The 24,565-nt window shown below is 34.6% G+C and overlaps 1 protein-coding gene across 16 annotated transcripts in view; it reads right to left on the bottom strand.

The window, feature by feature from the left end:
• Nucleotides 1–24,565, bottom strand: part of SUPT3H (SPT3 homolog, SAGA and STAGA complex component) — a 257,371-nt gene that overhangs the window by 70,675 nt on the left and 162,131 nt on the right. For all 16 annotated transcript variants that reach the window (XM_026683726.2, XM_026683727.2, XM_087949190.1 and 13 more), the window contains 3 exons: nt 18,810–18,896; nt 7,479–7,569; nt 6,162–6,295 (listed from right to left, as the gene is read on the bottom strand). In XM_026683726.2, the coding sequence (XP_026539511.1) occupies nt 6,162–6,295; nt 7,479–7,569; nt 18,810–18,896 (312 nt within the window). The remainder of the gene's footprint in view (nt 1–6,161; nt 6,296–7,478; nt 7,570–18,809; nt 18,897–24,565) is intronic.

Consider the following 24,565-nt stretch of genomic DNA (forward strand, 5'->3'; position numbering starts at 1 on the left):
ACCAAGATAACCACACATTTCTGAAGTAATTGATACCTAAAGGAACATAGCCTTTAGATCACAGTTCATGATTTAAGTACACTAATTCTTTAAAGGAGGTTGTTAAAGATTTTAAAGAACACACTGGACTTACTCCAAGATTTAACATGCAGAAACTATACTAAACATGGCAAATAAGATATTCTATACTTCTTTATGCACTAATTACCACTTTTTTAAAGGGAATGGAATATATTTCCTGCATTGTTTTAAATGTCCACAGTATTTTTAAAGAGTTCAGGCCAAAACATTTTAAATGGTACAAAATAATAAAATATCTCATTGTCCATGCAATCCTTGAGAAAATGGAATGTAATTTTTCCATTTTCTAGTCAATTTTAAGATACTAAAGTTAACAGAACTTTAATTTATTTTTGTTTCTCTCACTTTAAGGGTTTATACCATATGATTTCTTAATTGTGATTATAGATAGTCTTTGTTTACTGACCACTTGCTCAAAGACTGTTCAAAATTACGAAGACACTGAATACTCAAAATTCAAACTCAACATTCTGATCATTCCCACAATCTTGATTTGTGTACTTGGCAATTGACCTGCATTGACAACTATTGAACTATACTGTGATCATATGGGAAGGAAGGAAGGAAGGAAGGAAGGAAGGAAGGAAGGAAGGAAGGAAGGAAGGAAGGAAGGAAGGATTTCTGATGTTCCCTGCCAGTTTCCCATGAGAAAACTCAATGGAGAAGCCAGCAGGAAGTTGCAAGTCACTCGCATTTTGCTCATCCACAGTCATTCTGTTTCTCTATTTAGGTAAGGAAATATCTGTCAAAAGTTGACCAATGGGCACCCATTGCTTAGTACCACAACAGAGTTATCATGAAGAGACCATATTGTGACAGTTTCGAATGTTCTCTCAGATATTTTAAATCTCATTAATTAGATATAGCAAGTATCAAACTACTATTACACCTTTTACTATGTACGGTTAATAATTATTACAGTGTTATATGTCTAACAAACGAAGAATCAGACAGACAAACAAGAAACTAATATGTGTACAATGTGTATATGTCCACACAGAAAATCCAAATTTCTGTTAAAATTTTAACAGGAAAACTGAATACAAATATGTCAATAAGAATGAACAAAGATGCCTATACTGTGACCCTTGAAGTTAAAAGAGAAAAAAGTAGGGAGGAAAAATTATGCTGTGAAGATTTTAACTAGTACTTCCCAGAATCCAGAGAAATATTTGGCACCCATACAAATTAGCCTAGAGGCCAGGAAAACTATATAAATTTAGATATCATTGTGTTGAACATATGGCTAGCTTGATAGAAACTTTTGCTTTGCAGATGTAGCCATTCATCTTCATTGGAACAACATCTATAGTCTCTAAGTGAGGGTTGCCTTTGTCACAAATTCAAATATAAGGTAGGAACTGAAAACTACTGTCTTATGATTCTTAGAAAGTAATTATGCATTTGTACTCAATTCAAGATATACCCCTAGATATCTATGTTTGGGATAAGAGTCTTATTTGCTCTTTGAAAAGGGCAATGTTGTTATGAAAAATAAATTCTTTGGAATAACTCACATCAGTTCATCACAGTATAGTATCTCTTTATCCTTTCAGTTGCTACAACAGATGCAACATAGTTACCAGTAGGTCATCCAATCAATCACTCAGATATACTTACTAAAAAAAAATAGTCATCAGAAACAACATATTTTAACATAGAATGTCCTCATATTCCCAATCTATAATAAATATTTATTTTCCATTTGTCATGCTTTAAATATTTTTCTTTTTTGCTTAGATGAGAAACATTTTTAAAATATTTTACAAAAATCCCACCTTTAGAATTGTACAGGTTAACAATAAAATAATGGACCAGATTTCATATCTCTATACATCAAAATTTGTAGCAATAGTTCACATGTACATGTAAATGAAGCCTAAAACATTCAAGAAATAATTTGGAAGGCCAATATCAAAATTAAAACAAAAAAATGCTTAATTTATAGATTAAATCTAGCTAATTTACTCCAATTTTATTTTAAACACGCTGCACTGCAGATGAAATAGCAACTTTCAGAGGTTATAAAATCAGAACAATCATTGTTTCTAAACATTTCACATATCTTAGCTCATATATGTATAGCTACATTTAAATTTTAGTTCTTATAGTCTTTTTTGGCAGCCATGAATATATCATATCCATATAATTTCAGTTAACCTACAAGCAAGGGATCATGAAAAATAATCTCAAATATTGTTAACAGAAATAGTCCATGTGGTACATTTACAAAAATAGAAGACAATGCATATGTCTTATTTGAATACCAATTATATGCCCCAGCAAGGGCCTTTTATTTAGAACTTTCAGTGCTGGTCCATAAATGTAATGAAGATTGATTAGAATTTATGCATAGAACAGCCTACTGGAACTGCAACAACCAATTGTTCTACTTCCTTCTCTTATATTAAAGGTGTTCAGCTGAGAGTTTGTTACATAGGAAAAATTGGAGTCATGTGCAAATATGAGGTCCTTATCTGCATAACAGGACAACAGAGTTGGAAGGGACCTTGGAAATCTTCTAGAAGAGGTCCCCAAGCCCCGGGCTGCAGACTGGCACCGTTTTGTGGACCGCCAGGAACTGGGTTGTGCAAGCAAGTGAAGCCCCATCCACATATGCATGGGATCCAGGTATCCCTGGGCTGCAGACTGGCTCCTTTCTGTGGCCTGCCAGGAACTGGGCCGTGCAAGCAAGCGAAGTTCCATCCACGCATGCACGGGATCCAAGCAGCACGTGAAACCACAACCCCCCAGTACATAGAAAAAATGCCCTCCACAGGGCTGGTCCTGTCTTCCAAAAGGTTGGCAGCCGCTGTTCCAGAATATACTTCCGAATATATATTATATACATTGCTCTGTAATTTGGTTTGTTTATTTATTTATTTAGAAAACTTAAAACTATTTTATCCTTTTGTTAGTTGATGCAGTGATGTATCTTGACATGGTCAATTAACTAATCAGTAAATTAATTAACAACTATGACTTCCGGTGGGATCATTCATGGAGAATGGGTCTCTGCGCTCCCATGCCGAGTTCTCCCAATTGGTGGGCTCCTAAAGAAGCCAAAGCCACCCTGTAGGGGCAGCAAAGCAAAGAAGGGCGCACTATGAAGTCCCAGAGAGCTGCATCTCTCATGCCTGACCCGGGGCTTTCTTTTCCCTCTCAATCACGACGAGAAGAGGCAGCCTAAAGATGGCTGCCATGAAGCTGGGACAGTCAAGGAACAGCTAAGACCGGTGCTGGAGTGGAGTTAGTGAACAGTGTCTGGAACTGGGTGAGAGGATTCTTTTTTACTCAAAACCTAACCCCAAAAGGAAAAATCCAGGAGTATTATTTGCTCAGAACTACTTGTTAAAGCAACAAGTGAGAAAATTTTGAGAAAAATACTAGATTGGAAAGAAAAGATCAAGGGAAGAAAAACAAAAAAACCTTAAGAATACAGAAAATTGGATTTTTAAATTGGGAAGGCATTTTAAAATGCTGGAACTATTTACTTAAAAAGTTAATCCTGCTTTTATAAATTGAATTAAAATAAAATTGGATTGAAACTGGTTGGTTTTGTTATAACATTGAAATTTAAGCTGAGACCGTCACCTGCTGATGAAAGGAAATACAACATGTATTTACAAGCCTGGCAAGATTTTTGATATGGAATAAACAATATGGAATAAACAATACTTATCTGGAAGACTGTGAAGATATTTACTGAGTTATATGCATCTACTCTATGACTACCAGAGATTTAAATGTGAGAACAAGGAAGATGTCTAATTAAAGTGACCCCTGAATGTCATGATGCATGACTGATTTTATAAAGTGGATTTAAAGAGATTTTGATCAACTTCCTAGACTACTTAAAGGGAACTGAAGGATTAACTATGGGACATAAGGAATTATGATCAGTGTATTTTTTGAAGAGCAATTTTAGGCTTGAATATATTGTTCCTGGACTACTGGATAAGAGCAGGACCTATTAAAACAAGACGAGATGCTCCATTGGGGGAAATGAGTGGAACTTTGGAAGATATGGCGTTGATGTATCAAAGTATAAAGGACATTATAATAAGAAACCACAAGGAGATTAAGAAAATAATGCATGGCATCGAGGGAAATACAAGGGACATTGCGTAAATATCAAGACGTCCAGGAAAGGGAGGAGCCAACAGAAAGAATGGAGGAAAAAATAGAACAGATGAACCAGAAAACAAAAGAAGATAAGGAGACAACAATAAAAATAACAATGACTGATGAAATAAAACAAGGGAGAAATACTTTAAGAAATTTAAAAAGAGACCTGGAGACGCAGGGAGATATTTTTGAAAGGGAGACATGGTAGATTCTTTGAAAGCTAGACAGAAATGGGACAAATATTTGGATTGAGTAGTCAGGATGTGGATGCAGACAGAAACAAAGATCTAAGAGAGGAATATGGGAGGCAAGTCAAAAAATGAATAAGAATTAAAATACTAATGAGAACAAGAGATGACGGTTAGAAAAGAAATGTCTTTTAATATAAGGATATCATGATTAAAAGCTAGAATAGAAATAGAAACAAGAAAATGGGGAAATATTAATACATACACTTTTATATAATAAAATAAAATTAATAATAAGGCAGGAAAATTAGAGATTGAATGGTGTTATTATGTGCTTAAATAATATTGTGATTGGCATTGGAATAATATATTGAAACACTGAAATAATTAAATAATAGAATAGCAGAACTTAACATAAATATGGGTATTAATATTAGAACTACATTAGCTTGATGAATGTAATGAATATGATTAATATTACTATTGTTTTTGTATTAAAATGAAAGCAAAAAAGAATTAAAGTATTAATGTGAATAAGAGATAAGGGGTAAAAAGGAAATGTTTTTTAAATATAATGGTGGCATGATTAAAAATTAGAATGGAGATAAAAATAAGAGAGGGGGTATTATTAATATATACATTTTTATATAATAAGATAAAAGTAATAATTAGAGGGAAGATTAAAAATTAAATAATGGAATTATCATGTATGTTTAAACAATATTGTGATTGGCATTAGAATATATTGAAACATTGAATAATTAATGAAAGACTATAACTTAATACAAATATATGTATTAACATTAGAATTACCTAAGTTTGATAAATGTAACAAATATGATTAATGTTATTCTTACTTGCACCAAAATGTATGATACCCAGGTGCCACATCGTTCACGCATTGATGTGTATATGTAAAATAAAATACTTTTTTTAAAAAAGTAAATTAATTAACAACTAGACATGACTGAAAAATGCTAGTCTTGTACTGATCTTAAAAATGAAGCGGTGGCATTTGTATGAAACCTTTCTAACTCAGATGGAAGAATTTTTATTTAATATTTATATGGGAGAAACTTCAGTGGTACTGGTTGTATACCATATAACATACTGTCTCCTGTCTTCTTTGCCTTATTTTGCTAATCCTGACGAAATGGTAGTACTTGTCACCTTTCCTGGCTCTCTTCTCCTTTCCTCACCCTCTCTGCTCTACTTGAGTCATCATTATCCTTCAGTTTTTTCTTTGCTAGACACTAGTCTTAATCTGCCTGCTTAAAAATTGACAGATTAAAAACCAAAGTTATTTACTTATAGCATTAAAAATGTCTAAGTTTAAATAGTGTTTTTTCCTTAATATTTATCTGATTTATCCTAAAATTAGCCTCATAAAGTTTAAAAATATAAAAATTAAAATTGGAGAAAACAAGGGAAGGAACTCCAAGATACTGATGGAAATCTTTTATAAGTAAATCTTATAATCTTCATGAATCCTGCAAAATAATATATTTGGGACTTGGAATCTATGTTTATTGTTTTGCCTTTTCCTTTTGGCATGTATTTGCCTGGCCAAAGAATTTTCACATTGATCTCACATTTACTGTGTCTTAAGGAGGTCAGTATTATATGTGGATGAATGCTCTGCATCAAGAATTGTCCTATAAAGCAAGGAATTGGACTAAATGAATTTAATTTAATTTATTTTAATCTAATTTTGTAAAGTAAATAGTTTTCATACTTTGTTTAGAAAAAAAGGGTAGAATTTACCTCCATTCTCTCTTGCTTTACATCATCTATCTCATCATCTTCAAACAAGGCCAAGAGCTCCCCAGTCTGATCAATAGAAATAAGGAAGTCTTGAGCAGTTTTCTGACGTTTGTTAGTGTTGCTACTGAATTTGTCTGAAAGAGACCAGAGAAGGAAAATAGACAGCTGTTTTGATACAAAAAAAGGGGGTTCCACAAAAGCTTCTAAACAAGTGCTGAAATTGAGCCAGCTGAATGAAGACCATTTTAATTTAACTCTCCTTGCAACTAAGACTCCTGAAAACTTATATCAGAAAGCTGAGGAGTATCACTGAACTTTGGACCTTTTAATATGCTGAAGACACTCTGATAAGGATGAATTTAAGGCTCCTTGGAAAAACAATCACTGCTATATGGTCATTTCAGTCAGAAAGTATATCTTATTTTTGCCTGATTTCTCCATCTTACCTGCACTGCTTTGACTGCACATTCTTTAAAAAAAAAATCAGTGAAGAAGAGGGAGGAATCAACATAAGTGACTCCTATGAACCTCATTTCCAGTAATGGTAAATCAGTGTGGTATTCATAGGATATGATTGCTAGTGGAAAGCCATTGTGAGTGCAACCAAATATATTATGTTTGAAAATGTTCTATCTTTCTCTTGATTACCCATTCAATGCATCCAGTAAACCTATATCCTATAACCTTTTCAATCACCAGATGCTTTTGAGTCATTTGCTTTGCTTTCTTCTTCTCTCTCAATTATCAATATAAGGTCATTGTTTCATATTGTCCTTTTGCAAATCTATTTCCATTCACACTAAACATTTGGATTTTAAAATAGAACCCAGATATCTGGAAATCCCATAGAAATAAATTTTAGGGGAAATGCAACCAAATTACAGTGATTACATATCTAGTAACTAATTACAATGGGGAAAAATAGTATTTACCAAACATTCATCTTAATTTTAGATCAGCATTAAAGGATGGTTCTGACAATATTTTTCTAATAAATTAATTAAATTATAGTTCAAATTAATTTGAAAAAGTAAATTGTAAAATTAAAAAGACTGTTAATCAGCACCAGTTCCTTAGGTAAACTTAATTGTTGATATTAACAGTTCTGGTTATCAAATGGTTGATGGAATAACATTCTGAACTTTTATAAATAATTGGAATAGAAAAGCACTGGCTTAAATGAAGTTTCCCATGCAGTACTATTTTTGAATGTCTAAAGCTAGCTAGAAGAGGAATATATTTCCATTTGGCACTGTAGAGACAGAGCATATATTGAATATTCCCCATTGAAAGACAAGGTTTCTGGAAGCGTCATACCTTCAAGAAGATCATCTTCATCAATGCCTTTGACAACTTTAGATTTGTAATCTCGGAAAAACATGTATTTAAGTAATCTTCGAAGTTTTTTCTAGTTAAGAAAAAAAAATGGACATAGATACTGCCTGCTAATGTTAAAAATTCAAGGAGAAATTTGAAGCATTATAAACACAATCTTATATTATATATCCACATTTATATACATAGATTGACAATATTTATTCTAACAGAACAAAATGCAGAATTTAGCAAAAATTCAAATTGATGTTGAAATTCCAAGCATAAGTCTGACAATGCATTTCAAATCAAATATATTTTTGTGCAGATACATTTCAATGCTAGAATAGAATAGAATAGAATAGAATAGAATAATTTATTGGCCAAAGAATTTGTCTTGGTGTAAATATTCTAAATATACATAAAGAAAAGATACATTCGTTAAGAATCAAGAATCATAACGTACAACACTTAATGATAGTCATAGGGTACAAGCAACAATCAAATCATACTAGGAAACAGTCAATATAAATCGTATGGATACAAGCAACAAAGTTACAGTCCTACAATCACAAGTGGGAGGGGATGGGTGATAGGAGTGATGAGAAGATTATAAGTGCAGACTTTGTAAATAGTTGAACAGTGTTGAGGGAATTATTTGTTTAGCAGCATGGTGGCTTTCGTTCTCTTCGCTGATGATGTAAAGCTGTTCAATACCACAGACAATACTGCTACCTTACAAAAAGACCTTGACTATGTATCTGAATGGTCAAACAAATGGCAACTCCAAATCTCAACAAATAAATGCTCTGTCTTACATATTGGCAAAAAAATCAGAAAATAAAATACAAGCTGAATAGTCAAGATCTTGTTGATGACCCAAGCTCTGTAAAGGACCTTGGAATACTCACCTCTAATGATCTAAGTGCTAGAGCCCACTGCAACTACATAGCCAAGAGTTATTAAGAGTTGTTAACCTAATCCTACGTAGTTTTTCTCTGGTAATATCACACTACTAACCAGAGCATACAAAACATTTGCTAGACCAATACTCAAATACAGTTCATCAGTCTGGAACCCTCATTACGTATCTGATATTAGCACAATTGAGAAAGTCCAGAAATATTTCACAAGAAGAGTTCTCCACTCTTCTACTCGTTAGAATACCTTATGCCACCAGACTTGAAATTCTAAAACTAGAAAACCTTGAATTACGCCGTCTTCGGTCTGACCTAAGCATGGTATATAAAATCATACATTGCAATGTCCTACCTGTCAATGAATACTTCAGCTTCAACCATAACAACACAAGAGCACACAATAGATACAAACTCAAAGTAAACCGCACCAAACTTGATTGCAGGAAATACGACTTCAGCAATAGAGTGGTCAATGTCTGGAATACTCTACCCGACTCTATAGTCTCTTCCCAAACCCCAAAAACTTTAACCTTAGACTGTCTACTATTGACCTCACCCCTTTCCTAAGAGGTCTGTAGGGGCGTGCATAAGCGCACCATCGTGCCTACCATCCCTGTCCTATTGTTTCTCTTATTCTTTATTTTTCTTATATGTACCCATTTCATGTATTCACAACTATGTATACACTTATACTTATTATCTTGTAAACAATTGGCAAATCAAATAAATAAAAAATAAATAAATAGAAAAACTGTTCTTGTGTCTAGTTGTTCTGGTATGCAGTGCTCTATAGCGTCGTTTTGAGAGAAGGAGTTGAAACAGTTTATGTCTGGGATGTGAGGGGTCTGTAAATATTTTCACAGCCCTCTTTTTGACTCGTGCAGTATACAGGTCCTTGATTGAAGGCAGGTGGGTAGTAATTGTTTTTTCTGCAGTCCTAATTATCCTCTGAAGTCTGTGTCTGTCCTGTTGTATTGCAGAACCAAACCAGACAGTTATAGAGGTGCAGATGATAGACTCAATAATTCCTCTGTAGAACTGTATCAGCAGCTCCTTGGGCAGTTTGAGCTTTCTGAGTTGGTGCAGAAAGAGCATTCTTTGTTGTGCTTTTTTAATGACGTTTTGGTGTTAGGTGTCCATTTTAGGTCATGTGATATAGTAGAACCTAGAAATTTGAAGGTCTCTACTGTTGATACTGTGTTGTCTAGTATTGTAAGAGGTGGTAGTATGGGAGGGTTTTTCTTGTGTTCATTAATCTTACTTTGCCAGTTCAATAAGCAGACCAGACTGAAAAATAAAGAAGTTTGAATCTAAATTCCTTTTTGTTTTACAGTATGTGAATAAAAGTCTATGAAAATAGCAGGCTATAGTCAAGCACCTTTATTTTCATTTCTTAAATTTAGTGCTGCTTGAAACAAGACAACCACTCACAGGGTGCTTTCAGGTAGCTAGCTGTTTAGTTGTCATTACAGTTTATTAATCACTTCAATATGTTCCCCTCTTACCTTTTCATTTTTGCACATTGGTTAAACTATTCTTTTTCCTTATAGATTTGAATTCTCTCCTTATAGAAGATTATTTCAAATCAGCGTGGTTCAGGAACATCTCACAAAAACTCTTAGTATCTTGGTTTCTCCAGGGAAGTGCTTCTAATGACAGGATATGAGTGTGCATTTAGTGCACTTAAACAATGCGTTAAAGATCTGGAAATCCAACAAGATTGAACTGCTCTTCCGAAGAATGTTCATTTGAGCAATCACACTCCCCACTTTAAAGCAGCAAGATATTTCTATCAAATAACTGTCCCCCATATCTGAAGAGCATTAACTTTAGTGCACTGCAAGACACTTCCCACAGTAGTTTTGGAGGGCTGATAAAAAAACAACAACCATATGATCAGGACTTCCGGTTTGAGCTTCTTCGGTGACAGACCGAAACCTCGTCTCTCCGAGGCTTCGATCCGTGCTCACCGCTGGAGCGCCCCGAGCTGGCTGGTTTTGGGGCTAAGCCACCCCGTAGAGGTGGTGAAGAGGGGGGAGACTGCCTGCAGGGTTGAGGAGAGCCACATCTCTCCTCCCCAGCTGGCCATTGCTCCCTTTCCCAAAGGCGGTTGTAGCGGTGGTCAGAAATGGCCACCACAAAGAAGAACTCGACCGGAAAAGAATGTGCAGGAGGAAGATAAGAAGAGAAGGTTTTGGTTGACTGGGTCAAACAGCAAAAACAACAAATAAGGTACCCTGGAATTTAAACTTAACAACATTGTTCCCAAAGAAGATTTTGAAGCTGCAAAGGAGAGAGAGAAGGGAAAGGATTAGGTTTTTTTTTCTTCCCTTCCTTATACTGACAGCTAAGAGACTTAAGCAAGAAACTGAAAAAAAATCCACTTTGACATTAATAGGCATCTAAGCTGAAAATAAAAGTCAAGGGGATAATAAAGATTTCTGGACATTTAAAAGTTTTTAAAAGCTGGAAAGGAGAAAAAAAAAGAATAGAAGGGCAGGATCTGGAAAAATGGAGGAGACTGCCTGGAATTAAGGAATGGAACTGTAATTAAAAGGAACTTACAGTGAAATTTTAACAAGATTCCTCAAAGATACATTTTAATGGAAACTTGGTAACAAAATAATAGAACCCCGGGAAGAGAAAGTGGAAAAAAGAAGCAAATAGAAACAGCCTTATTTGGATTACTTGGTGATTTTTGGTTTTTGCATCTAGTTGACTAAAATTAACCGGGTGGTTGTTTAAAAGTTTTTAAAATGGTATCACTCTTAGAAGAACTGAAAACGGAACTTAAAAAATGGAAAGAAGACGCACAAGAAGGGAGAAGTTCTTTTGGCTTCGTGTTTCAATTCTTAGAAATGGAGATCTGGAACTATGAGAAGCAACAAGAAATGCTTGCAGAACAAGAAGATTGGGACAAAGAAGAAGCCATCTTTAATGATCAAATAATTTTAAGTGGGGGGAAAAAAGAAAAGGGTGGAAAGAGAGTGAAAGGTTTAAGATTAGAAAAAACAACCAAAAAGAAGAACAATTTGAAAGATAAGTATAATATTAGAAAGCAACAGAAGAGGGGATTACAGATGAGAGAGTTAGAAGTAGAGGGACGAGGGGGTAAAAGGGGAGGGAGAAGAAGAGGGGGAAGAAGGCAAGGAAAAGAAGTTGTAAAAGACAGAAACAAGAAATGGAGAAACGGAAAAGATATAAGGATTGTAACCATAAGTTTGTTTAGAGATAATGGGTGAAAAATTAATTGTAAAAGGGATTCTGCAAAGGTACATAAGATAGATTTGTTATATTACAAATAGAAATAACTTTAGAAAATATGATGATGGATCAAATATTTATTGTAATGCAGTGGGATGTTTGTTAATAAATAAACGAATTAAAATGATTGAGAGAATTAAAAGGGAACATTTTTAATTATTAGTAATGATTTATAAAAATATAAGTGAGAAATATGGGGAAAAAATAATTAACTATGGAAAGTTTATAAGTGTTCCCAAGGAAGTATGATATTTAATTGAAAAGAAATGTTAAAGATGTTAAGATTTTAATGCATATTAATGATAGAATTGAATTGGAATGGAATGTGTTATATATATATATATATATATATATATATATATATATATATATATATATATATATATATATAATTTTTTCTTTTTAAGAATATAGTGTCTATTTTAAGAATGTACCAAGCAGAATTCGATTGGAAGTTATGTATTATATTGAATGCTATAATCTTAAAGCTATACACTGAAGCTTAAATAAGAGCTTGAATGGATAAAATTAAAGGATATAAAGGTGTCATACTCTAATTGGTAACTACAGGGGAAAATTTGCTTAATAAGAAAAGATAATGTGAAATTGTAACAGGACAGACAAAAGTATAAATATAATGATTTGAATTGAGATAATTAAAACAAAGTTGAGAAAATTAAAAGAGGGGAAAAACTATATAGAAAATATAAAATGGTAATAAGATATGGAATAGAATATAAACATGAGCATGAAATTGAGTTTTGTGTCTGTATGAAGAAGTGATAACCTGGGACCATGCTATTTTCAAAAAAGATGTTTTATTTGTATTTTGTTTTTGTGAAAACCCAAATAAAATTTTCAAAAAAACCCACACCATATGATCTGAGACTGTGCTCCTGTGGACAAGGGGTCATTGAAACTATAGCTTACATTCTCCTGTACTGCATCTTACATAAGGACCCACAGACTCAATTTATAACACTTCATCTAATAAAATATCCAAAAAATACTGATATTTTTTTACATGTGACTGCTGTTATCAGTATAGAGTAGTTTCTCTGAATTTGGCCAAATTTCGTTATGCTGTATGTAAAATTAGGCAAGCTTTAACTGCCCACTGTTATTCCATTGCCAATCACAATATATTATTTTGTCATTATTATTGTTGTTTTGTTGTTGTTATTATTATTATTTACTTTATTCATTAAACATGAAACTCAGTCAACTAAACATTCAAAAATGCATCACAAATACCATTGACTGGTGCTAATGGCTGATATGGGTTGCTGCCAGCATCCTAGGTATCAACCAAGTACCTTCTTAAGATGTACGATGTTTCAAGTAGCACAGTTTTTTTGCAGTTCTGCTGGTATTATTGCAGGAAGCTGCAATTTCTTGATGTATTTTATAAAATTCTTGGACATGGTACCAAGTGCCCCAATGACAATGGGTAACACTGTTACATGTTTCATCCATAATCACTTAGTTTCAATGGCCAGGTCATGTTATTTCATGATTTTTTCCAATTCTTTTTCTTCGACTCTGGCATCTCCTGGTGCCGCGATATCAATAAATTGTATGTTCGCTTTGGTTTTTGACAACTGTGATATCTGGCATGTTGTGTTCCAAATGACGATCCTTCTGTATTCGAAAGTCCCGCAAGATCTTCACCTTCTCATTTTTGATAACTTTTTCCACTTTATGTTCCCATGACTTTTCAGATACAGGAAAGTCGTATTTTTTACATAATGACCAGTGGATTAATTTAGCAACTCGGTTGTGTCTAGCTTTGTTATCAGTTTGTGCAATTTTGCTGCACTCACATATTAAATGTGAAACAGTTTCAACTTTGTTGTTGCAAAGTTGGCAGTTTGGATTGTCAGTGGATTTTTTTTTAACAAATTTTATTCAGTTTTTCACATTAAAAACAAAAATCTCTTTTTAGTGGACAACATATTTCCGGGTCATAACCTTTACATACAAATATGACAGCAATTATACATTCATATATGCATACTTAATTCTATTATTACCTTTTCCATTCCAAATTTTCAGTAAGGAGAGAAACAAACACATTAATTCTAGCCTCTTTCATTAATCTCAATCGAAACATCTTTTTGTTTCATTTCAATTATTCAAATATAATCCTTTAATATTTATTTTAAAAATAAAGATAAACAATGTGTTTGCCTAATAATGATAATGATAATGATAATAATAAAAAAGTTACCAATGTCTCTCCTTGCTTTTAATAGTCTATATTAACTTATTAATTTAGTTGGTTCTTTAGTCTGTCATATTCCCTTTCCATTACACATTCTTTTTATAAATCTAGATTAATACAAATTTTAACACTAAAAAAAAAAGTATAGGTTTCCCCCCTTTTTCTGTTTCGAGTGTGACACCTCAATGATTAAAATATACCTTTATTCCCTCATCTTGATTCCCAATAAACCATTATTTTTAAGAAGTTACAATAATAATCATTACATCTTTTCATTTGGATTCCGCAGCGTATTTTCCCCCCTTGATTTTTAATAAGTGTTATCAGTATCTATATCACCCTATTTTTTAAATATTTTTAATTGTAGAAATATTCTTATTACCTCTTGTCACCCTGCAGAATCCCCCTTTTAATTCATCAACCCTTATCTATGAAAAAACAATTTCTTTTCAACATTTTACTATTTCCGTATTTCTTTATTTCATGCACCTGTTTCTTACTGCTTCTCCTCCCCTTCTTTTCCCCATATCTTTTCTCATTCCAGTTTATATCCCTCTCTTTCTTAATATCTTCCTTTCCCCTTTTCTGCTGGGTCTTTCTGCCTTTCCTGGCTTCACAGGTATTCCCCCTTTTGATTGCCTTCTTAAATCTCAACTTTTTAACCTTCCTTCTTTCCCCACTTCTTTGTAGTGTTCTTTGTGTTAATTGTCTATTTAAAATGTCTTCTCCTTGAATCGACTCCTCCTCCTCTGAAGCTCTTTCTTCTTGTTCTTCAATCGCCATTTCCATTTTTTCCTAACACAGAGCAAAGTGATTCGCCTCTTTCCTGTAGTAATTCTCTCATATTTTTAAGTTCCATTTTTAATTCCCGAAGAGATATCATCATTACACACTCTTATATTTTATGATCATTAAAGTCCACAAAAAAAAAACATTTTTACTTTCCTTCTTTCTTCTTTCAATTTTCTAAAGTTCTCAATTATTCCAGCCCAGGGTCTATACCAAAAACATCAATCAATCCCACAGTCAGTCTTTCCTTGCTTTTTTCTTTATTCTGGTTCTGCTTTCACTTTCTAAGATTCTTACTTTGTTTCAATTTTTTTTAATGTTATATCCACACAAGTTCATTCAGAAACAGGATGCTTTCCCTTTTGTTTGAGCTCAAGTTTTTGTCAAAAGGTGGCACTCTCCATTATACAAAGTCTTCACCTTTTCCCCCTATTTTTTTATTTAGGGTTTTTCAAACCTCAATATTCCAGCACAGTCCAGTCTCCAATTTGTAAACTTTATTATTATTTTTTGACAATCTTAAGTCCAGCTTTATTTTATGCCTGTTTATTCCCAAAATATTTTAGTCCAATTTAGTTAAATCTTTAGTTCCAGCTTCTTCCTTTCCCAGTTCGAAGCCCCGCTTAGCTGTCAAAAATATTTTCTTTTTTTCCCCCTGTCCCTTTGTAATTTCGCCGCTCACTTTTCTTTTCTTAAAAATTCCATGTTACCTTAATCCCAGGGTATTTTTGTTTAGTTGTATTGCCCAGTTGTCCCGGTTCAGATGTTATCCACCTCTTTGTTCCCTCCTGCACAAATCTTAATCCAGCTGAGTCCTCCTCTTCGGGGTGGCCATTTTAAACCACCACTGCAGTCGTCTTCGGGGGGAAAAAGACCAAGCCCAGGGGGGGAGATGCGGCTCCCCTCAACCTGGCTTGCGGCTTCCCCTTACTCCGCCGCCCCTCCAAGGCAGCTTCAGCCCCTAATCGTAATAATCAGGGCTCTCCAACAAAAGAGCACGGACCATAGCTGCAGAGAGTCGCAATCTATGGTCCGTCAGTGAGGAGGCTCCACCTTCTTCCCCCAATTGTCAGTGGATTTTTGTATCTTCACTTTCATGGCATTAGTTTGTAGTGCTTATTCTTGAGCAGCAAGTATTAAACCGTCTGTTTCTTTCTTGATGGTTCCCATTTTAAGCCATGCCCATGTCAAGTTGTCATCACATTTTCCTTCAATGTTTTTCAAGTGCTGTCCATGCAAACCTTTGGTTTTCCATCTATTTAATCTGTCATCCAGCTGTTTTTCCTTATATTCTGCCTTTGTTTTTGTTGTTTTTATTATGTTCTCCGTTTTCACAGCCTTCAGCAATTTTTCTGTACTTTGGTTCACATAACCCTAATCATTCAAGCTTCTGTTTTTCTTCTTCTATAGTTTGAGGGATTTGCAATAGCTCTCTGCCTCCTATTTTTCTTGGCAGGTATAACCTATCGATGACACTTCATGGATGTAAATAGTAGTACATATTCAAAAGTTTGCGCATTATCCAGTCCAAGTTTTCCAGTTCAGCCAAAGTCCAGTTAATGATTCCAGCTAAGTAGCATATCACTGGTACTGCATTAATGGCTTTAATTATGTTTCCAGCATTCAACTTTGATTTTAATATTTTGTGGACCCTCCTGATGTATTCCTTTTGTGTTGACTCTTTGACTTTTCCATTCAAGATGTTATCTGCTTCCAATATATCTAGGTGTTTGTAACCATCATCCTTTGCTAATGCTTTCTCTATACTTCCATTTCCCAGTTCTATTCCTTCTATTGTTGTTGTTGTTGTTGTTGTTGTTGTCGTTGTTGTTGTTGTTGTTGTTGTTGTTGTTATATTTCCTGGTCTGTTGACTGTAATAAAAGTTGATTGATTGATTGATTGTTCCCTTCTTTTTCTTAATCATTGCCTAACATTTCTGATCTGTCAATAATCAAAGGGACAAATGACACCCAGGGAACATTTCTTTCTCCTGATTTTACACTTCTAAACATGCATGTACGTGTTACATTTTTAAAAAAAAGCTATTATACCTCTAGGTGTCCTGTATTTTGGTGACAGGTCTTACAGACAATTTCTCTTTAAAACTTTGATTATAATGGTCTAGTATTTGCCTTAATAAACTCAGCTTCAATCATTTTAAACTACATGATTTGGAGTGGAGCAAGAGGAAGAAAGAGCATAAAGCAGTATTTAGGGAAAGTAATGTGTCAGAGGGTTTTTCCTACCCACATTTATACTAACCTGGCATCTGAGTTGTGCTGCTATGTTTCCACAAAATCAACCTCTTTGGAAAGTCGACATTATTTTCATTCAATTACAGAATCAAAGTGAGCTTAGCATCATCTAGTTCAATTATTCAGTGCAGGATCCACTAGAGCAGCGGTCGCCAACTGGTGGGCCGTGGCCCACTGGCGGGCCGTGATAAAATTTTGGTGGGCCGCAGAGAAATCTCACCCACAGAGCACCCACACAAAGCAATTAATCCAGGCTGCACAGAAACACAAGGCTGCTCAGTCCACATGGCCCACGGGAACACTCCCCGCCCACTCAATCCTTACTCGGTAAACTTGCCTGCTAAATTGCTATTTTTCCTTTTTCCGACCATTATCTGTTCTGCTGTGCCGGGAGATTTAGATTAGCTAGGAAGCAGGAAATAGTTGGATTTCTTGCTTTCTAGCTAGTCTTTAGATCTTCAGCTCAGCGCAGCCGAACCTCCCTTAGGACTGAAGGTTTGCTTGCAAGCAAATTCAGTGCAGACTCATGGCAAGCAAATTTGAGAGACTGAGCTAGCCAATGGCAGATAGATAGATCACTGAATGATTCTGTGAGCAACTCAATCTGCCTGCTTTGCCTGACTATGGGTAAAAATTGCTCTATTTTTAAATAAAAAAATTCAATATTTACATGCATGGTGTGTTGTGAGTTAATTTTATGAGTTTGCTTGCAAGCAAATTTTATGTGACAGACTGAGCTAAGACAATGGCAGACAGACAGATCTCTGAATGAATCTGTAATTCTGTGAGCAAATCTGCCTGCTTTGCCTGATTTTGGGTAAAAGTTGCTCTTTTTTTAATAAAAAATTCAATATTTATATAAATATTTATAATATTTACATACATACCCAGCCAGTCATATGGCCACCAAGCCACACCCACAAATTAGGCCTCGCTCACAGAACCGGTTAGTGGTCCCTGGTATCTAAAATTATGTTTGGTGGTCCCTGAGGTCCAAAAGGTTGGCAACCCCTGCACTAGAGTATTTCTGATGGATGAGCATCCTACTCTCATTCTGAAGACCTTGATAGCATGTTCCAATGGATGTTCCAGCTGATACAGTCAGTTTCTCCTATTTTCTAGTTTAGCTGCAATATAACTCAAATGGAAAAAATTTCATTTTGCAATTTGCAAAACTTGAAGCATATGCACCTGAGGTGGAGCTGGGGTAACTGCTTTTCCAGGAAAGAAAATTTTGACTCATCCTGTCCCCCACCGGTGGAACTCAGGGTTCTCCGGAAGTTTCATGGGCATTCCTATCAGTGAAGTTTATCTTATTTTTTCTACAATAATCAATTTCTAAGCAGTTTGACAATCCTTCTAAACAAAATTGTTCTACTTGATTTTCTCTGGATATTATGAAGCATGCACCAAATTCTTGGCATATCCCACTTCCCATTCCCTGAACTAAAAACATTACTCTGCTCCCTTCTATACACAGACACAGAAACATAGAACCATAATTTCAGCTATTGAGAAAAAGGGTTAGCCATAGAAATTTGTTGTTATATCCATTATTACAGCTTTCAGTGCGAATTTTGAAAGTTAAGCAGTTTTAACTTTTTTCCCAGTATCTTTTAAACTTTTTCAACTCCACTTGCAATTATTCATTCCTTCTAATAAGTAGGATAAATGGCATTGCAAAACATAATTACTAACAATTGTAGCATATATGACAACTATGGGGTAGCATGAAATAAATGTTTTTCCTTTTCAGCATAGAGAAAAATTATTGGCATGATGTTGACTGAATTACAATTTTTGAATTGTCATGTTGGATGACTAGAGAAAACACTAATTCATGGTTTAATTTACAGTATCAGTTTATTTAGACTATTGTACCTTATCTTTGCGCATCAAAAAAATGAGATCTTCTGCAGAGATTACTCTAGCACCCCTCATCTGAGACACTTCAGACGCCTGTTGCAACTGTGAACAAAAAACCAAGATTAGAACTGATATGGCAATGTTATATTTTGTAGAACTATATTTATTTAAAGTAGCTCTAGCACTGTAGAAAACAAATTGCTTCAGAATGCAGATGTATGACACAACAATTAAATTTAAAATTTAAGATAAATTTAAACATCAGTAGAATTACAAACTGTACTCTCACCAGCCAGTTTAAGATTTTCATTTTCATGAGTTTATCTTGACAATTGCTATTCCGATCAATCTTTTCTAAATCAACCTGGAATATAAAGACTGCTAGGAGAATTTCAGAAAATTCCAGTGCTGTATGCTAGGTTGAAAATAAGGCAAACCAACCTACATCCAGTTGCTGAGAAACTGACCCATGAAGTCATTAGGAGTTGAACTCAACTTGAATGACGTATTACTTTTTATTGTAAGAAGACTTTATATATTATCTTACAAGTGACATTTCCTATATGAGGATAATATTCTATTTTTCATATTAAAGGCTTAATCCCACATGTAACATGATGCTACATTATTTATAAAAGTAATTCCACTTATATACTTCCATTCCAGGCTAACTCTCTTAATCTAGTAATATCCATTTTTTAAAAACTTGTTGCATTGCCTGAACGTTAGGATAGCGATAGCTGCTCGTATGCATTACTATATTGGATCCTTGTTGTTTTTTCCCCTCAAATCCTTTTTAAACCAAGCCAAAAACCTGCTGGACCAGCATATATATATATATATATATGGATATATATATCCTTCTGAAGTTGAATATGTATTCACTCTGCTGACCACAAAATTTTCAGTACCATACTCATTCCAACAATGTATCAATGACTTAGACTAGGATTAGATCACTAAAAGAAATTAGAAAAGCTATGTTGACTCTGAGATGAAAACTTGCAAAGTAGGTACAATTCCAACTACTGGTTTGTTTAAAATCTTGCACCAATGAACACTGGATGATGATGATGATGATGATGATGACAACGATGACAAATAAGCAAGTATGTGTATGTTGTGCCAGTTTCTAATTTGTTTCTATCTCACAGACTAACACAGAGGTAGAAATAGCTGCTGCTGGAGTGTTTAGGACCTAATATTATATTCTTGTTGGTTATTTTAGTTTTCTTTTCTGGTTAGCAAGGACAGGTGATATGACAAGCATCAAACAACTTAGTTATAGCTGGTGTTGATCATTAAGTCAACTGTTATAAACCGGCAATTCTTCACCACAATTCTTCCATGATAAAAATGCTCTAGTTCTTATCAGTTGTCTTTCAGTGGAAGTTGACTTCATTACAGATTTTAGTGTTTCATTTCAAACTTCTATGAACAGATTAGAAAACAGTCAATGGAAGGCATGATAGCCCTATACTAAAATATACTAGCCTTATATTTTACACTAAAACCTTACACCAACCTACTATGATCAAAGGAGACAAAACTAATAGAACCATCTATTAGTTAGATGCATATTGATTCTTGGTACCCAGAATAAGAATTTAAATTTCTTTGGAATTTAAGACACATGTCAAAAACTGGCGTTTATAAGATCTATGCAAAACAGGAAGCACTGAAAAATGTTACACACATTCTGCTGATAAACTAAGGTTATGCAGCTCTTTATATTTTACTTCTAGATTTCCTAATGCATGAATTGTGTGGTAATTTCTACGGTGACATTTATTTTCCTAGTTCTTCCATCTTTTTCCTGTTTACTTAAATGAACTTTGCCTGGTTATGAAGAGTCCATATTGACATAACTCTAGCTAGCAACTGTATCCTTTTTGTCCTTATTCTAGGAAATATAGAGCATAATGATACCACTGGACTGTTTAACACTATCAAAATAAAATTAGTTGTAGAAGTACAGAAAATTAACTTTATAATAAAATAATTAATGCTCAAAACTACTACATATATAGAAAAATGTATAAACATATACTTCATGGAAACCCTGGAATGTGATAGATGCAAGCCAAATAATGAGATACTAACTAGAAAAATACCTTAAATTGTTTTTTCATTTGAAATATAAGACAATAAAGCTTACATTTATAAATACATACACACACATACATCTGAGAACAGATGGAAGAAATGTTAACTTTCATATGCCATATTAGCAATAGTTTTACCCTTTAATATTGGCTGAAGGATATTATTAATGTGAGATTTAATGTTGCTGTTGCTATAATTTGAAATAGGACTATTCAGCAGTTAACAACAGTAGCTGTTTTTAATATGTAGGGGGGAGGTAGTTTTTACTTTTGGCAAGTGTTCAGCAGGAAAAAGATTTCATCAATAAATCATAATACCGGACTGCATTTTCCCTCCACTCTAATGACATGCACACAAAATGTGAACTGTATCTGGTAGGCACAACACAAAACATACTGCTTTAAAAGCTTCATGTTTTTTCTTTGAAATGCTCAGGAGGGCTTTTGCAGCTATGAAGACGAGAGAATTTTCAGGAATTCAGAAGTCACAGTAACATAATCTGACTTAAAACTGAACTGGAAAATATAAGAATGTGAAAAATGATAGTTCTATTTTTTTGGCAGAGAAAAGTAGCTTCTTATTCTGATTAGTTTAAGGAGACACAAGGTACTTATATTTCCAGCATAAAATACAGAAAAGCTGGGTAACATTATAATACAAAGAACGGGATGAATACCTCATTGGTGTAATTTGGATGAACTCAGTGGACTTATATCCAGGCATGCATTTATTCAATATGTTTAATAACTGCTTAGAAAATTGATGTTAGTGTGCTGTTAATATAATACATCTTTTTCAAATTTTGTATGGACTTAGAGAATTCTTTTGAACAAAACAGTTAATGTTATGTCAGCCTCTGTTGAATAGAAGGCAAAAAAAATTAACACAATAGGCTACAACCCTGTAGTAACCGAAATCAACAGTTGACTACTACTTCAAGATAACATAATTATATCCAAGTGTACCAACCAATTCCATTAAAACAAATAAATAAAAACAAGCAGTTTAAATGTTCTGAAGACACTTAAAATATTCCTAGATATGAAATAGAAACAAAATACACTACAATCGGCATAATATCTGCCTGATGAAAATGATTGATGCTTTTAAATCAATAAAGGCAACTCGAGAGAATCTCATGCAGATGGCTAATATGTACTTCTATTTAATAGTGAAAAAATGAAATACTGCTCAATTATTCCTTCTTGAAGTCTGCTTGCTCCTCTTCCAAGATATTGTTCTATACCAAAAGATCCAAAAGATTAAGGGCTTCCACACAGATTTTCTGAGAAATAGGAAACTAACAGAGCACTCTCATTTGCAATCTTTTTCCAGCGTAGCTAGAAGAGCAGGATGTAACCTCAACTTCTTGCATAGGAAGATCATTCTTAGTTTTGAAATATTTCAGACCAACACACCTCCCAAAATTAAGCAAAATTACATCAGATTTTTTAATGATGAAAACGCATAGCATACAGAACAAAGTGCTTACTGTTACAAACATAAATGCTGAAAATTTGTCTGTACTGTCAGATATAAAAAGACAAAGGCAGCGTTTCTCAACCTCAACAACTTTAATTCTCAGAATTCCCCAGTCTGCATGTGTCAGACCTGCCCCAGCCTGATCCCTTAGGGGAGAAAAACTCTCAACTCCATTTGGTTGAAATGAAATGTACTTTTACTAAGAGATGCTGATTGCAGTAGAGTCAAGTGGAATTTAAAGTTCTCATGCATCAATACAAAACCCCATGGTTCCCACAGCACTCCCATGGTCTGTGTATGTGTAGCCAATCCAGCACTGCCGAGATGTTTTGGGAAGCACTCAGGTGTTTAGACTGGTGAAATTCCATTCTCAGGGTAAACAGACTTGAAGATGCCAGGCACGAACCGGATTCCAAAACATTCTGTGTCAGCACTGGAGGCCATTTTTACATTTGGATCTTCAGGGCTGCTACAAGCAGTGGATGGGCAAGCTGTGGGAATGGGAGGGGGATAGATGGAGACAGTGTGTGATGTATAGCCATAACAAAGTTTTTTCCCTTGGGAATTAAGGACGTTCAGCCTGCACCTGGGGAGGCGTGACTGGGCCTGCACCCAGCACCATACCCGGGTCTGCAGCAAAGGCACTTGGCGGGGGTAGGGAGCTCTCCGCCATGATTGGCAGTTAGGAGCAGCTGGTGGCGAGGCGTGGCTGCCCGCGGGGTGCTGCTAATGGCAAGTTTCCCCCTGCCCCCCAATTTCGCATGTTTTAAACTAGGCCTAAATTTGGGGGGAGGGGCTTAATTTCACCTTATGCCTAGAAAACATGCTGGGTCTTCCTATTGGGGGGGCGTATTGTTGGAGAAACACGGTATTATTTTATTTCTGTTGGTGTATTCCATTTATTTCACCAATAAAATATTTAATTAAAATTGAAATTAAAACACCATAGAATAAAATTCAAGTCAGCATAAAATAAATAACAAATAATATTAATAGGATAATAAAACATCAGAAATAACCATTGTGTCAGCCCTAGCGTATAGGGCAGCAAAGTATATAATATATTGAAAAGAATTACAACTAAGAAGTTATTTTTAGACTTCCAATGCTTTTGATGTACCCAATCAGTGCTTTTTTTAATCTCTTTCTCCAGCCTCCTGGAATAACTATATTTTGGCCAGGAGAAACTATTTCCCTCTACTCCTTGTTCTACCAATGGCTAAAATTTGTATCAGTTTACATCTGACAGTGTGAGACCTAATTTTCAAGTGGTGCATGCATGTACTCTGGACATGTCTTCTTTTCATCTTGTTACCCTTATAATCACGTTATACCAATAGATATCCTCTATTTTCTTATTCTTTTTGCAGCTAGGCATGAAACATTAGCAAGGAATAATCCAGTTGTGTTGCTTTGATTTGTTTTGGCCTCTTGCCTTGTAGGCAGGCTAAACAAAAAGCATACTTGATCTTACTAACTAGTTTGAGTAGCTATTCCCCACAGAAATATTTTTAAAATACAATATTTTTTAAATAAAAACATGATAGGAATATAAAGGAATAATATGACCATCTGTTTTGTTTTTCAGAGCCCATTGTCCATATGGAGAATAACAAAATGACTTTGAGATGGAGATAGGCAAATACTTTTGCCAGGTAAAATGAGCTTAAAGCACTTTCTGAAACAGCTCAGACAGAGATCTCCCTAGTTCACTGAATCTGTAACTATAGACACAGCACAATAAAATTTGCAAAATTTTACAATCAGCAAATTCTACACAGTGGAAATATCAGGATTGGCTGGAAAAACAAAACATATTTGCAGAGGAGCAAATTGGTTTTAGAAAAGGCTGATTCATCTAGTTTTCCATCTTGTCACTGAAAAATACTCCCCATGAAACATAACTTTCCTTTAGACTATTGTCATAGACTTCAAAGTAACATTTGATTCCACAACCTGAACTAAATTTTTACACACACACACACACACACACACACACAGACACACACACACACACACACCTGGAGGCCTCCTCAACTGACCAATGTCTACTTCATTTAATACTATGGCTCAAAGTAAGATGTAATACTCAGGGCCCTCTCACCAGTGCCACTATAACTGAAAAAGGCATCAAGCAGGTCATCAACCCATTTAATGCTCATACATCTCTTTTAAAATTCTTT

This window comes from Notechis scutatus, chromosome 1, assembly GCF_049901735.1.
Source record: "Notechis scutatus isolate UNSWTSFEM ecotype Mainland chromosome 1, rNotScu1.2, whole genome shotgun sequence".
NCBI lineage: Eukaryota > Metazoa > Chordata > Lepidosauria > Squamata > Elapidae > Notechis > Notechis scutatus.